This window comes from Macaca mulatta, chromosome 14, assembly GCF_049350105.2.
Source record: "Macaca mulatta isolate MMU2019108-1 chromosome 14, T2T-MMU8v2.0, whole genome shotgun sequence".
NCBI classification, from domain to species: Eukaryota; Metazoa; Chordata; class Mammalia; order Primates; family Cercopithecidae; genus Macaca; species Macaca mulatta.
This window is the reverse complement of record NC_133419.1, coordinates 31645285-31661206: the sequence shown is the minus strand read 5'-3', so window position 1 is coordinate 31661206 and position 15922 is coordinate 31645285. Positions and strand designations below refer to the sequence as shown.

Below are 15922 nucleotides of genomic sequence, written 5' to 3'. Positions count from 1 at the left end.
TGACCTCAGGTGATCTGCCCGCCTGTTTCTCCCAAAGTCCTGGGATTTTTACAGACGTGAGCCACTGCGCCCAGCCCTCTTGTTGTCTTTGGTTGGCCCTTTCTGAAGGGAAAGAACAGCGTGGTGTTGTGTAATGACTACTATTCACTGTGGGCTCTGGAATTCCAGGCTGCAGTCAGAGGTTCATGTTTTGGACACAGGTAGAGTGATAGAGGGATTTTGTGCATCTGTCTGATTTTTTCAAGAGCTGAAGAGGCAGAAGGGCAGACTTGAGTGGATGGCAGGGAGAGCCTGTTTGTGATGGAATAGTGCTGACTCATGGGAGAGATCCTCCCAGTCTCCTTGTTCCCTGCAGTGCCAGCTCAGCTAAGATGAAAAAAAGCAGGTGATGACTCACCTAGAAAGCAAAATGCAAATTAACTTTCGATGAGAGGAAGCCATTCTTAATATGTTTACTTTGGGGTTGATTCCTTTTTAAGAGGTTTTTAATTATGACTGTGGTTTATATATTGTTCGTGGAGGGGCTGTCCTCATAGCTTATGGAGCTAGGCTACTTACGAGCTACATGAAGTTAGGCCAGTTACCTACCTATCTGCACTTTATTTTCTCATCTGCAAAATGGGGATACCAGTGGTACCTACTTTATGAGGATGTTGTGGGAATTAAATGAGTTAATGCAGACAAAGCATGTAGAAAACAGGCAGTGAACATTAGCTATTGTAACTCCCCAGGAGGGAGAGGGCGATGCTCTCCTTTTCCTGTTTCTTTTCTTTTCTAGCAGTTACTACTCTGTTTTTGTTGTTGTTGTTGTTTTGAGACAGTCTCAGTCTCTCGCCCAGGCTGGAGTGCAGTGGCATGATCTTAGCTCACTGCAACTTCTGCCTCCCAGGTTCAAGCAATTCTCCTGCCTTAGCCTCCTGAGTAGCTGGGATTACAAGCCTGTGCCACCATGCCCAGCTAATTTTTGTATTTTTAATAGAGGTGGGGTTTCATCATGTTGGGCAGGCTGGTCTGGAACTCCTGACCTCAAGTGATCCACCCAACTCGGCCTACCACAAGTACTGGGATTACAGGTGTAAGCCACCATGCCCGGCCTGCACTTACTGCTCTGAATTGTGTCACACACCAAAGAGAGGACTGTACTCCTCCAAGAGTGCCTTTCTTCAGCATGACCGGACAAGAGATGGACTCGGTGAAGGGTGCCTGGGACCTCTCCCACCTTGCCATAGTACAAGGCCACCCTTCCAGAGATGACCTTTAAGGTAATGGTTTTGCAAACACAGGGTGGGACAGCGGTTGCAACTCGAGGCAAATGGATCTTGCTCAGTAATTGAATTTCCCCTGCTCCTTAGAGAGCAGCAAGTTATGGGGGAAGAAAGACAGGAAGTTGAGCTGGCACCTGAGACTTCTGTTACATGGGGAAGGTGTTTTGCTTTGGGGGCAGTGAGTAAGGCTGAGAGCATTGGAGCACCTTCTTTTATGCTTGCCTGTCCCATCTTCATGGTCTCAGTGGAGACTCTGATTATGGGTCACTCTCTGAAAGGATGTCCCTATTTCCTTAGAAGTCTATGAGAGACCCTTTCATGTCTTTCTTACCCACCTGAAACACAGAAACAGCATGCTGTCCTCACATCCCCATAGCCCTGGAGAGACTGTAGATCATCCTTTGGAAAGGCATCAGAATGAAATTTGAAATGTTGCTGACATTTTTTTTTTAAATTCCATTTGCACACCTTTGCAGAAAAGTCACCAAGCCATTATTTTGAACCCCACTGCCTGTTCTGAGGGCAACTAATCTCACTTTATTATTAGAGAAGCTTCCGGGATGCAGGCTCATAGGAAGCTGCTGCAAAGCTCTCTCTGCTCCTGTACCATCATGGTCTTCTTCCCACCTGGTGAAGTGAGAACTCCCTGAAATGTGGTTTCCAGAAGCAACTTTCTAAATATGTCTCTGCTTCCTCAGTAACAGGCAGCACTTGCAGTGGGCAGAGGAGGCATTAAATGGAGAGAAGTGGCACTGTTTGTGTGGCCCAAAGGACTCCAGTTGGTGGAAAAGAAAAATGGACATGGAGCCAGATAAATTTCATCATGGCCAGATGGCCCAGGAATTTATCTTGCTGAAACCCCCACTCGGTCTCTGGGCCCTTGCCATGAAGTTGCATAATTTGTTCAGAATCTGTTCTTGCAGGATGGAGCTGCGATTGACAGTGAGCTGAAAATCAGGGCTTTGGGGCAGGGTTTGGAGAGGGGCTTCAACTTCCTGTGCTCCAGAAATGAAGTACCAAGGTGGGGCAAAGTGATGTTACACCCACTTGTGGAAAGTGTGGGCTTGTAAAACCCCTGTTCACTTTAGGGCTCCTAACTCAAGAAATTCTAGAATAAGTGGCCTCAAGAGCCCTTTATCCCTCTTCGTTAAGCCCATTCTAGATAAAACCGTTTCATTCATTTTAGACACATGCGAATGTCTTTTACTATTGAAGACTTTTGAGCAGGAATTCTCCAGACTTTTAAGACTCATTTCCACTCATTCATTCAATGAGTATTTCTTCATGCTCTATCACACGCCATTCTGGGATGCAGCAGGAAACATGGGGCTTATCCAGTTGTCACCACTTATCCGTGGTTTCAGTTACTTGCAGTCAACTATGGTATGAAAATATTAAATGGGAAATTCCAAAGATAAACAATTTATACATTTTAAATTGTGTGCCATTCTGAGTAGTGTAATGAAGTCTAACGCCATCCCACTCCATCCCACCCAGGACAGGAGTCTTCCCTTTGTCCAGCTTATCCTGGTCAACAAGGATAAAGTCTATGCTACCCAGCTGTCAGTCACTGTCGCGGCATGCCAGTGCTTGTGTTCAAGTAACGCTTATTTTACTTAACAGTGGCTCCAATGGGCGAGAGTGATAATGCAATTTGAATATGACAAAGAACAGCTCTCTAGTGCTTCCTTTAATAGGTGAAAGTTGCTGACTTCGTAAGGAAAGAAAAAAAAATTGTATTCCGAGGTTGCTAAAATCTCTGGTAACAATGAATCTTCTTTTTTCTTTGAGACAGAGTCTAGCTCTGTCACCCAGGCTGGATTGCAGTGGCGCAATAACGGCTCACTGCGACTTCCACCTCCTGGGTGCAAGTGATTCTCCTGCCTCAGCGTCCCAAGTAGCTGGGATTACAGGCATGTACCACCCCGCCTGGCTAATTTTTGCCTTTTTAATAGAGACGAGGTTTCACCATGTTGGCCAGGCTGGTGTTGAACTCCTGACCTGAAGTGATCCACCAGCCTCGACCTCCCAAAGTGCTGGGATTGCAGGCATGAGCCACCGTGCCCAGCCAAGAATGAATCTTCTACCCATGAACTTGTGAACAGTATATTGTTATAATTGTTCTGTTTTATTATTAGCTATTGTTGTTAATTTCTCATTGTGCCTAATTTATAAATTAAACTTTATTATAGGTTTGTGTGGGAAAAAACATCATGTATATAGGATTCATTACTCTCCACAATTTCAGGCATCCAGTGGGAGTCTTGAAACATTTTCCCTGAGGATAAGGGAGACATATTACACTAGGGAAAACTGACAACAAACACCCACGCACATAGATGTACAGCACAGTGTCGGGAAGGCTATGGAGGAACATAACTCAGGGAAGGCAGTGGAGAGTACCAGGAGCTTCTCGGAATAGCTTGGGCAGGGCAGGGCCCTCCAGGGAGGTGACTTTTGAGCAGACTTAAAATGCTGGCCCCAGGGGAAGAGCTTTCCAGGCAGAAAGTACAGCAACTGGAAGGGCCCAGACATGCTTGGGGAGCTCAGACACCATTAAGGAGACCGGGGTAGCACAGTTCCTCTTGTTGGTAAAAAGTCTTGGCTTCAACTCTTGCCTTTCCTTCACCCTCACATCTAATCTATCAGCAGCTCTGCCAGTTCTCTTCCAAAATACATCTTGAACTCACCCACCCCTTGTCTGTCCATGACCACCCTACCCAGGCCCCTGTCGTCTCTTCTGGCCTGGGGTTACGGCAATAGCCACAAGCAAGTGCTTCCTAACTGGCTTCCCATAAATTCCAGTCACGTTTCTTCCCTGCTTAAAATTCTTCAGTCGTTTCCCATTGCCCTTTGACAACAGTCCAGCCTTCTTACCGTGGCCTTTCAGACCCTGCGTGATCTGGACCCTGCCTTCCTCTCTAGCCCCATGTCCTAACAATTAGGGCTTCAGCCATGTATTAGATCCATGTATTAGTTTACTAGGGGCACAGACTGGGTGGCATGGTTTAAACAAAAGACATTTATTTTCTCACAGTTCTGGAGGTTATAAGTTCTAGATCAAAGTGTTGGTAGGGTTGGTTTCTTCTGAGGGCCATGAGGGAAGGATGTGTTCCAGGTCTCTTTCCTGAGTTTATGAAAGGCCATCTCTTCCCTGAGCCTTCATGTCGGCTTCCCTTTATACATGCTGTGTCCAAATTTCCTCTTCTTGGAAGGATCAGTCCTTTTGACCCAAAGGTCCACTCTAATGACCTCATTTAACTTAATTACCTCTGTGAAGGCCCCATCTCCAAATACAGTCACATTCTGAGATGCTGGGAGTTAGGACTTCAACATAAAAATTTTGTGGGGGACACAGTTCATTCTGTAACAGTTCTTTCTTTTTTTTCAAGCACTACCAACTCTCTCACTTCTGGGCTTTTTCATAAGCTTTCCTAAAACCACCACATGGGCAACTTCTTCTCCTTCTTCAGGTCTGAAAACATGGCACCTCCTCAGAAAAGCTTTCCCTGACCATCCACATCAAGCTAGCTATGTCAACCCATTATGTTTCTTTTATTATGGGAAAATTGACATATGGTAAAAATGTACGGGTTGTTAGTATACAATGTGATGAGCTTTGACAAACGTGTATACCTTTATAACCACCAGACCAATGAAAATACCAAACGTTTTCATCACTCCCAGAAAACTCCCTCACTTTTTTTTTCAGTCAATATTCAGCTCACCCGTAGGCAACCACTTGTCTGATATAAACCACTATAGTTTTACATGAACTTCATATAAATGGATTTATTCAGTATGTACTGTTTTGTGTCTGACTTCTTTCACTCAAGACTCATCTATGTTATTGCATGTATGAGTATTTTATTCTCTTTTATACTGGGTACTATTCTGTTGTATAAATATAATACTATTTGTTTATCCATTATCCTATTGTTGGACATTTGAATTGCTTCCAGTTTGAAGCTAGTATGAAAAAAAAAATGCCATAAACATTTTCATGTGTTTTCCTAACAAGTGTTTTCATTTATCTGGATAAATATGTAGGAGTGGAATTTCTGGGTCATAGGGTAGGAATACATTTAAGAAATTACAGTCAAATTTACAAAGTTTTTGTATTGCTGCCCCTCCCACTAGCAGTATAACAGTTCTAATTCTAGTCTTCAACCTCACCAACATTTGTTGTTATTAATCTTTCTCATTTTAGCCATCCCACTGAATGTGAAATGATATAATTTCCTTATTACTAATGATGTTGATCAGCTTTCCATGTGTTTATTGGACATTTTTGTGTCTTCTTTTGTTGAGGTATCTTTTCAAGCCTTTTGCCCAATTTCTAAATTGAGTTGCTTGTCTTTTTGTTATTCATTTGTAGGAACTATTTATATATTGTGGATACAAATATTTTCTTGTGGTTGGTAGCTTGTCTTTCCATTAGTTGTCTGATAAGATAGTAGTTTTAATTTTGAATAGTACTTAAAGCTACAGAATGTGCCCCAGGACTAAATTGTTTTGGAATATCTTTTAGGAAGAAGATACTTGGGGTTCCCAGCAGGGCTATAATTTCCTTCAAGTTTGTTCTCATGGTGTTTCAAAGAGAGGATGAAGTCATGTGGGTACTTAGCCACTGTGTGTACCATCCTAGATGTGTTGGACTGGTTCGCTCATTTTAAAACAACATTGAAAGAATTGCAGGTGCTTGCTCTATCCAATGGCCACCATGAAGCACAAGACCAGGGGCCCATATATGGAGGAGGAATGGCTTAAATGTCTTCTAAATACTGTGGCCTTTGCTGCTGAGTTCTGATATACCATAACTCTCCAAAACTATAATTACGTGTATATCCCCTCACCTGGTAATTCTCCTTCTAGAATTGAACCTAAGGATAAACTCATGATTATATGCAAAGTTCTTTTTTTATTATTATTATTTTTGAGACGGAGTCTCGCTCTGTCACCCAGGCTGGAGTGCCGTGGTGCGATCTTGGCTCACTGCAACCTCCGCCTCCCGGGCTCAAGCAATTCTCCTGCCTCAGCCTCCGGAGCAGTTGGGATTACAGGCATGCGCTATGTTACCTGGCTAATTTTTGTGTTTTTAGTAGAGGCAGCATTTCAACATGTTGCCCAGGCTGGTCTCGAACTCCTGACCTCAAGTGATCCACCTGCCTTGGCCTCCCAAAGTGCTGGGATTACAGGCGTGAGCCACTGCGTCCAGCCATATATGCAAAATTCTAAACACAAGGATATTTATTCCAGCTTTGTTCATATAGTAAGATATTAGGAAAACATCTAAAATAGTGGACTGTTACATATATGGTAGCCTAAAAACTCCATTTATTAGAATACTATGAAATCCTTAAAGTTATTCTCTATGAATACATTTATTTATTCATGGAGATATTTACAATATTGTTGAATTAAAAAGGTTTCAAAATACTGTATTAATGTAATGTCATTTTAAAAAACCTTATATATGCGTGCACGCATATATAAGTGCGTGTGTTTACATATATATATATGCCTACATATATATATATGTGTGTGTGTATGTATTCTGTTTATAAAATCATGACCCAAACAGCTTGGTCTGATAGAGTATCTAAGTCAAAAGAACTCTGCCAACAAAAGTAGTTTTTAAATACCTCTACTCCTTTACTTATATTTTTATATGTGAAAAGGCAAGTACATAATAGTCAGTAAAACTTTCTAAATTCCCTTAATTCCTCTCCCATTCACATGCCACACCTGCTTCTGCACCTCTCTCAAAAGTCTCACCATAAAATTCTGCAGCCCACACCTCTTCTGCCTCTCATTGCCCATCCCCACTTCCTGGTCTCCATCACACACACAATCTGTGTGGCAAAGCGTGGGCTCTCCTTGGAAATGGAAGAGGGAGAAACTGACCTGGGTCAAGCCCACACTCTCTGTAGTGGCCTGGGGCAGTGGGGAGGCTGTTGGCAGTTCTTTAGTATTCATAATCCTCATCCTATTTCATATGCGTAGAAAACATCTGGAAGGATGGGCACGAGGTCAAAACGTTAACAGTAGTTATTTCTGGTGATCGGATTAGAGTAGATTTTAATTTTCTTCCTTTTGCTTATCTGTGTTTTCTAATTTCCTACCATGAACAGACATTCCTTGATGAATATTTTTAGAATTTTTATTGAAGTATATCTTGATTAGTTTATAAAAATAGCTTTTTGAAAAAAATGAGTTTCTCAGAGCTTTTCAAGAATGGGAAGTCATAGAAGCAAGTATGGTCCATTCCAAGTTAAAGAGGTTTAAAAATAAATTCTCTGTCCCAGATACGGCCCCAACCCAAGCCAACTGTCAGCCAACACTAGGAGGTCTGTCTTGGTTCCTGTCTCCCCTCTTTTGTCAAATAGAAGCAAAAGGCATTTTCAGAAATGTGCCAGTGAGGGAGAAGGGTTTAGGGCAAGTTCAGCCAGTCGATGTGATATCTCGTATCTGAAAATGGACACAACTGTAGAGCTCTGAGAGGCTGAGGGAGGAAACCCACGTGGAAAAGGCGGCACAGAGCTGGCACACCACAGGTCCGCGAGTCAATCTGAGCACCTATTATGTTTGTTCATTGAACAGACAGTTACAGCTTCACCTCTGGACAAGGTCCCGGATTGGGGGCTGTGAATACAATGATTAATAAGACACTGACCCAACCCTGAAGGAGTTCCCAGTCTATGGGAGGAGATAGATAACAGCAACAATAATAATTGCAGCTAATGTTTATTAAACAAATGCTGATGTGCCAGATACTGTGAGTGCTTCCTATTTATACATTGATGCTTTTCATCCTTATAGTAATCTATAAGGTAGATTATCTCAAGAAGTATTTTATCTTCTTTTCTGGTCATAGAAATTTGTTTGACTCTGTCAGAGCCCACAACTATAGTATGGTAATAGATCTGTTTATATATATACAGTGGGTAAGAGCTTAGGTGCCGGAATGAAGCTTTCTGTGTTCAAATCTCAGCCCTGCTAATTATGAGCAACACATTTGTCTTTCAGTGCCTTAATTTCCTTGTCTGTAAAGTGGCAATATTCATAGTTGTTACTTTATAAGTTCTTATAAGGACAAAAAGCCGAAATGTATAAAGTACTTAAAACAGTGCCTGGCATGTAAGCTGTTGATAAAGATGAGCTTCTATTATTGCTGTTGCTATTATTTGTTTCCTCCTATTGACTGGGAACTCCTTGAGGGCTGGGTCACTATCTTATTAATTATTTTATCCATCACCCCCAACCCAGGGCCTAGTACAGGGTTGAAACCAATAATTGTCTGTTAAGCAAAAGGACAAACTTATCACTATGCATATGTTTTAGCTGGGGCGAGAGGTGCAGGGGATGGTTCCCTTCATGAGTAGATGTCAGATTTCCCCAAAGATGATGATAATAGGAGCAGTATGGCATCTCCCAGAGCAAGTAGAGTCCAAGAAACATAAATGTCAGACCGTAGTTCAACTCTCCCATTTTACAGATGAGGAGCCTGAGGCTTATGGGGTTCCTGCGACTTCTTATTGTCATGCAACTCATTAGCATTGGAGGAAATGTGTTAGGGAAAGTGGGCCTTTTATCTTAACCTCAACTTCCACCTCAAGGGTGTTATAAATAAAGTTTCAGTGCTGCAAAAGAATTAGCACTTGAATATAAAAAAATTTTTTTAATTCTCAGTAAGGCAAGTTACTTCTATAGAAGGGTGCACCCTTACAGATGGAGCAATGGTGAGCGCACACTTGGATAAGGGAGGAGAAGGGGTTCTTATCGCTGACGCACATGGCCCCTGCTGCTGTGTCATTCCCCCATTGGCTAAGGTTAGACCGCACAGGCTAAACTAATTCCGATTGGCTAATTTAAAGAGTGACGGGGTGAGTGGTTTGGTGGGAAAAATGGTTATGACAGAGCAGGTAATTGGAATGAGTCAGGGTGGACCAGTTAATCGGAATCAGTCAGGGTGGAGTTGGTAATTGGAATGAGTCAGGGTGGAGCAGGTAATTGAAACAAGTTTCTTTATGAGGAAGTTAAGTTTAAAAGTAGAAGGCAAAGAATTGAACATACTGACATACTGACTCTTTGAAAAGAAATTTAGAACTTATATCTAACAAGGGGAAGTGGACGGAATTTATTTCAGTTTAAGTTCACAAAGCTTGATTAAATGCCAGGTGCCTGTGCTAGGCTTCTGAGAAACAAGTGAAATGGCTTCAGGGAGTATCCGGTCTTGGGGAAGTCACAGTTTAAGCAAATCCAAGTGTGATGAGAGGAAGCCCAGGTATAATGAGAGCTAGTCTTGTTTCTATCTGTAGCTATCGAGAGATGATTGGTGGCCTGATCAAGCCTGTTGAGAGCATACGTGGACCTTCCAATTAAAGGGAACTCCCCATGTGGAATGGAAGCCTTATGGGGGAAGCAGAGGCTGATCTCCATTCCGGGGGCATGGGTCGGTGGCAGTGGGAGCCTGGAGAAAAAGTCTCTACTTTCCCAGCAAAGGTAGCACTTACATATGTGTGTATATGTATAACACATATATGTGCGGTGGCCTAGCACTGTTCCCTACCAACCTTACTGAAAGAACTCACCCACCCCCAGTACTAACCCACCCCAGGGCTCTTGGGGCAGTGGGAATAGGGAAATGTTGCTAAGGAGGATGTTTTGCCCTAAGGCACAACTATAAATTCATGTGATAATAGATCTACCAATATGGCTGGAAATGCATAGCACAGCTCAGGGGTGGGGAAATCGTACCTCAGCTCACCCCTATGCTGTTAATCTCCCACCTGGGAGCAGTTTAGCATTGAGCCTCCGTTATGTATCAGGGAGACTCTGGATGTCGGGAGGAAGGGCCTTGTGTGGCTAGCAACCGGCATGAGCAGGACATTCACATGAGAGGCAGTGCCGTGCTGCAGGATGTGTGCGGGTCAGGAGCTGGGAGCAGGAGCCTCTGCCGTTGCCTGCCTCTGAGTAACTTCAGATAAGTCACCTCCCCATATGTAAAACGGGGCTTGAATTTAGTGATCTCCTAAAGTCCCTTCGGGCTCTGCAGTTCAGTTTTGAATGTTCCATGCATTGTGAAGAACATAACTTTCCAGAGTTGCATTTGCTGTTGCAGAAGGTATCTCCAGGCAAAACCACATCTCAACAGGCAGATCTGCTGGCTTTCAGGAAGCAGGTTTCCCAGTCAGTGACCTTAAGCCTTTCTCTAAAGAGCCTCTAAGAGCAGAAGAGCCCCAGTGTGTCCCCCAGCTCAGGAGTTTGGGGGTCATGCACCCGGGCATGAAATGTCTTTGAGTTCTTGTTTATGATTGCAAAGGTAACTTTACATTCTACTCCAGAATCTGTCCTTGCTCTTATTAGTATAAAAATAGTACATGTTTTAAATTACATACTGTAGATGTTTGTTGATAAATCTAGACTTAGAGGCTGATAGAAAACCTCACTTTTCATCTTGAACTTTAGCCAAGTCCTAACTCTAGGAGATAAGATGACAAGAAATGTATATTTTTTGTGTGCTTTCTATATTTTCACTTTCTTCGCTAATGAGCATGTATTAATTTAATGCTAAAAAGGTAAATATATTTTTTAAAATGAAGTATAACGCAGTTATGACCTTCATGTGTAATATTTAAGGAGGGAAGGACTTCCCATTTCGGGTGAATCCCCTCATGACATTTACTTACTGTGCTTATTTTATGCATCAGGGTGCTTTATACATAGTAATTATATGGAAATATGTGCAATTGAATGAATAAAGTAATAATGATGATTATGATGATGACAGCAACTAGTATTGTTTTTACCATGTGCTACTACTCTAAAATCTTTAGATGTACCTTTATTTAATCCTTAGAAAAGCCTTTGAGGCAGTATTATCCTCATTTTACAGATGAGGAAACTGAAATACCAAAAAGTTAAAGTAACTCTCCTGGTTGGAATGTTTTGAACACACTGTCTTTTATCTTCTTTGTGCACCTTTTATTTCTGGCTATTGCTGTGGCATCTGCCACAAGGCAGCAGCTTCCCCGTATCGCCTTGGCGGTCCCTATCTCTTCCCTTTTGTGTTCTTGCACCCTGAGATTCATGCATGTCCAGACTGGTGGAATAAACTCCTACAGGTGTTATGCCCAGACCGTTTATTCCCCGAAGAAGACCACCAGAGTCCAGAGTCAAAGCTAAGCAGCAAGGATCTTTATTACAGGTTCGAACCTGGAGCTCTCACTTGCTCGTGAAACGAGACGGGCAGGAGAGCTCCCCCACTGAGCTCCGAACAATGTTATATAGTCTAAGGAAAGTAGGCATAGAATCATTATACAAATTAGAGGTATGATTGGCTGGAGTTTGAACAAAGCGATTTGGCAAACTATGATTGGTTCCCGCCATTTCTGATATTTCAGTACAACCCTTGAGGCGGAAGAGCAGTTTTACACAAAGGCAGTTAATTATATTGCGTCAGGTTGCACAACCAGTTTATGGCTATCTTGCTTAAACACACCTTGTGACCTGGCTATCTTACTTAAACATTCCTTGTGACCTGGCCTCAGAAAGAAAAACATATACTTACAGAACTTACGAAACCTCTGGTACGTGCAGAGATTAGAAAGCAGAACAAAGAGTTTAACAACATCGGGGGGAGGAAGGGAGGGTACGCATTTTTGTATCTTTGTGTCCTTTCACAGGCATCCCCACCTAATGATGGCAGAGAAGCCTCAGAGCAAGAAAGCAGACACTTATGAAGCAAGCATTCATTCGCAGGCAAGCACGAGACCATCCATGCAGCCTGCTCTGGAAGCTTATGAAGTCCCAGCTGTCTGCCCACCCTGATACTGAAGCTGCACACTGAATGAAAGGTTCAGTGAAGAAAGGCAGGAGAATGTTCTAGATCAGTGGATTTCAAACTTGAACGGGCATCGGAATCTCCTGGAGGGCTTATTAAAGCACATATTGCTGGGCCTCGCCCCCAGAGCTTCTGATTGTGTACCATGCCTTAAGATCCGTGATCTAGGCCGGGCGCGGTGGCTCAAGCCTGTAATCCCAGCACTTTGGGAGGCCAAGACGGGCGGATCACGAGGTCAGGAGATCGAGACCATCCTGGCTAAAATGGTGAAACCCCGTCTCTACTAAAAAAATACAAAAAACTAGCCGGGTGAGGCAGCGGGCGCCTGTAGTCCCAGCTACTGGGGAGGCTGAGGCAGGAGAATGGCCTGAACCCGGGAGGCGGAGCTTGCAGTGAGCTGAGATCCGGCCACTGCACTCCAGCCTGGGCAACAGAGCAAGACTCCGTCTCAAAAAAAAAAAAAAAAAAAATCCGTGATCTAGAAGCAGGATTTTGTTATTCTCTCTGATAACTAGCATCAGGCAATCAGCACTTCCTTAACCAATGGCTGGAAACAGGACCATTTAGGGAGTGAATCTAGAATGCTACCCCTCTGGGTGTAGATTACAAGACATTCCAGGGTCTTATACCCGAAGGCATAGAGGTGGGGAATGTCTCTAAAATATTTTAGAGAGTACCATTAATGTCATCAGTGAAAGCCATTTCTCAAGTCTGTTACACTAACAGGCAGCCTGCAGCGGTGGTCAAACTATGGGCAACTGAAGTGCACACTGATACTCAGAGTGTGGACTTCCTGATAGAGGACACTGACTACCCCACTAGTGTGAATTCCTGGATAGGGTACGTAGAATATAATTTAAATTAGCACAGATGCATACCAGCATCTGTTCAAGTGAATGTTTTAGAGTAAATTGCAGAGCACCTTCATGGGAAGGAAAGTTAATTAACACATCAATGGGCTTTGTTTCCTCCCACAGACTGAGCCTGAAATCATAGAGGAAACCAACATTGACAGAGTTCATGAGCCCCGGGGCTATTCCAGGTCTCGGCAGGTGAAAGGCCACTCGGAGACCTCCACGCTGAGCTCCCAGCCATCCATCGACGAGGTCAGGCAGCAGATGCATATGCTGTTGGAGGAGGCGTTCAGCCTGGCGTCCGCGGGCCACGCAGGCCAGAGCCGGCACCAAGAAGCCTACGGCTCAGCCCAGCACCTGCCCTACTCGGAGGTGGTGACCAGCGCTCCGGGGACCATGACGCGGCCCAGGGCTGGGGTGCAGTGGGTGCCGACCTACCGCCCAGAAATGTATCAGTACAGCCTGCCCCGGCCGGTAAGTCGTTCATCCCACCCGCCTGCCATCATCGGGTCAGTCTGCCCAGTGAGTTCCAACAGGAGACTCAGAGCAGGGGCTTCTACAGATAAAAGCTTTGGGATCTGGAGATGAACTATGCTGGGCCCTCATCCCATCATCCCATCTTCCACCCATGATCCAAAGCCTAAGCTTTTGACTCCTGTGGGCAATGCACGTGAGAATCCCTTCTCTCCAGCCATAATGTATTTTAGAATGAATTGCCTTTTCTAATATCCCTCCTGTAAATGGCTGACCGTGTTCTTCAAGCACTGGTGGTTTCCTACACTTTCAAGCCTGAGACCTATTTTAAATATCGAAAGGCATCTCAGAGCCACATGCTAAGGGGTTGTGTGGCCTGGTGGTTAAGCACACAGGCTTTGAGCCAGGTGGCTCGACTTTAAATCTCAGGTCTACCAGATGAAAGTTGACAAAACCAGAATGGAATCACTTGTGTTAAATAAAATTAAATGAAAAATTTTTAAAACCTGGCAAACAGAGCCAGGGAAGGCCAGGAAGGGGAGGGTTTTCATGCATAAATGCCTGATAGCAATAACTATCACAAAAGACTCTGCAAAAATCACAATCTTGCACAAAGGCCATTGCAACCTTACACACACAAAAAATACTTGTGCGAGGACATCTGTCCAGCAACTGCCTGTCCAGGCTTGAACTGGTACCACACTTGTCATTGATTTTTGCAGCCGACAATAATTTTCTCAAAACAATTACGCAATCCTCCCTGTTTTTCCTTTAAAAACTTTTTTCCTTTACCTCCCTGAACACAGTTTACTATGGCATGGGTATTCCCATTGCAATACCCATTCCCAAATAAACATCATTATTTTTAGAGACAAAAAAAAACAAGTCTGTTATTTAGGTTGACAGCCACTTTCTGGCTTTGTAACTTGGGAAAATTACTTAAAGTCTTTACAAATGAGAAAAATAAGCTACTTTCTAGACTTGTAAAGATTAAATGAGTTAGTGTATGTAAGGTACTGTAAGAATACTTGGTACATAGTAAATGCTCTAAAAATATTAATCATGGGTTGGGCGTCGTGGCTCATGCCTATAATCCCAGCACTTTGGGAGGCCGAGATGGGCTGATCGCTTGAGCTCAAGAATTCGAGACCAGCCTGGGCAACGTGGTGAAACCCCATCTAAACAAAAATTAGCCGGGTGTGGCTAATATGCGCCTATAGTCCCAGCTATTTGGGAGGCTGAGGTGGGAGGATTGCTTGAGCCCAGGAAGCAGAGGTTGCAGTGAGCCAAGATTGTGAGATTGCACTTCAGCCTGGGTGACACAGTAAGACCCTGTCTCTGAAAAAAAAAAGAATATTGTGATTATTAAGTAGCAATTATATTTCCATATTTGAAAAAAACATCCAATGACTGAAAGCTTCTGTAATTTACACTTGATCTTAGTCAAAAAACCAAGAAGTTATAAGTTTTTGTGATTTAAATCACAATTTTAATTAGTTTGCATTTCATTCATCACCGTAGCATCTAAAATATATCTTTTAAAGAAGACATAGTTTTATAAACCATAGACTGTGATAGACAATGCCTTGTGCATGTATAGATGCCAGATTCTGGGAATCTGGGATGAGTTCTGGGTTTCAGAGAGGAAGGCTTAGACAACCAGATCAAGTCTTCCAACAGGTAAGAAGATGCGATGGCCCATAGCCATCGTATCTCAATTTTGTAAAACCATCTAAAAAAAAATCCATTGTGGGTCATATGATGAAAACTTAAATGGTTCTGTTTGTTATACTTGTGGCTTAGTGTTTGTGGCAAGGACAAAAACATCAGCATTATGTATATTTTATAAATGAAGCCACCTACAGTGGAAAAGGACTGTGAAATAACACAACAGACAGATGGGTCATCAAACTAGAACTAACCTTCCTTCCTTCCTTCCTTCCTTGCTCCCTCCCTCCCTCCTTCCCTCCCTCCTTCCCTTCCTTCCTTCCTTCTTTTCTTCTTTCTTCCTTCTTTCCTTCTTCTTTTTTCTTTCTTTTCTTTCTTTTCTTTCTGTCTCTCTCTCACCCAGGCTGGAGTACAAGTTCAGTGGCATGATCTCGGCTCACTGCAACCTCTGCCTCCCAGGTTCAAGCGCTTCTTGTGCCTCAGCCTCCTGAGTAGCAGGGACTACAAATGCATACCACCACGCCTGGCTACTTTTTTGTATTTTTATTAGAGAGGGGATTTCACCATGTTGGCCAGGCTGGTTTCGAACTCCTGACCTCAGGTGATCCACCCGCCTTGGCCTCCCAAAGTGCTAGGATTACAGGCGTGAGCCATCACGCCTGACTGAACCAGAACATTATTAAAGGCAGTTCTTTTGTTATTAAGGTTTCCTTCTTTATCAACAACCCACGAGGTCCATATTTTCAGGAAAGGAGAAAATAGCTAACAATACAGAGTAGAAATAATGATGATTCTTAACCCAAGCTCATACAGAG

The 15922-nt window shown here is 43.3% G+C and overlaps 1 protein-coding gene across 2 annotated transcripts in view; it reads left to right on the top strand.

Annotated features, from left to right (window-relative positions):
* KIAA1549L (KIAA1549 like) overlaps positions 1–15922 on the top strand; it is a 287806-nt gene that overhangs the window by 248002 nt on the left and 23882 nt on the right. For both annotated transcript variants that reach the window (XM_015114556.3, XM_077963111.1), the window contains exon 17: positions 13089–13439. In XM_015114556.3, coding sequence (XP_014970042.3) covers positions 13089–13439 — 351 coding nt within the window. The remainder of the gene's footprint in view (positions 1–13088; positions 13440–15922) is intronic.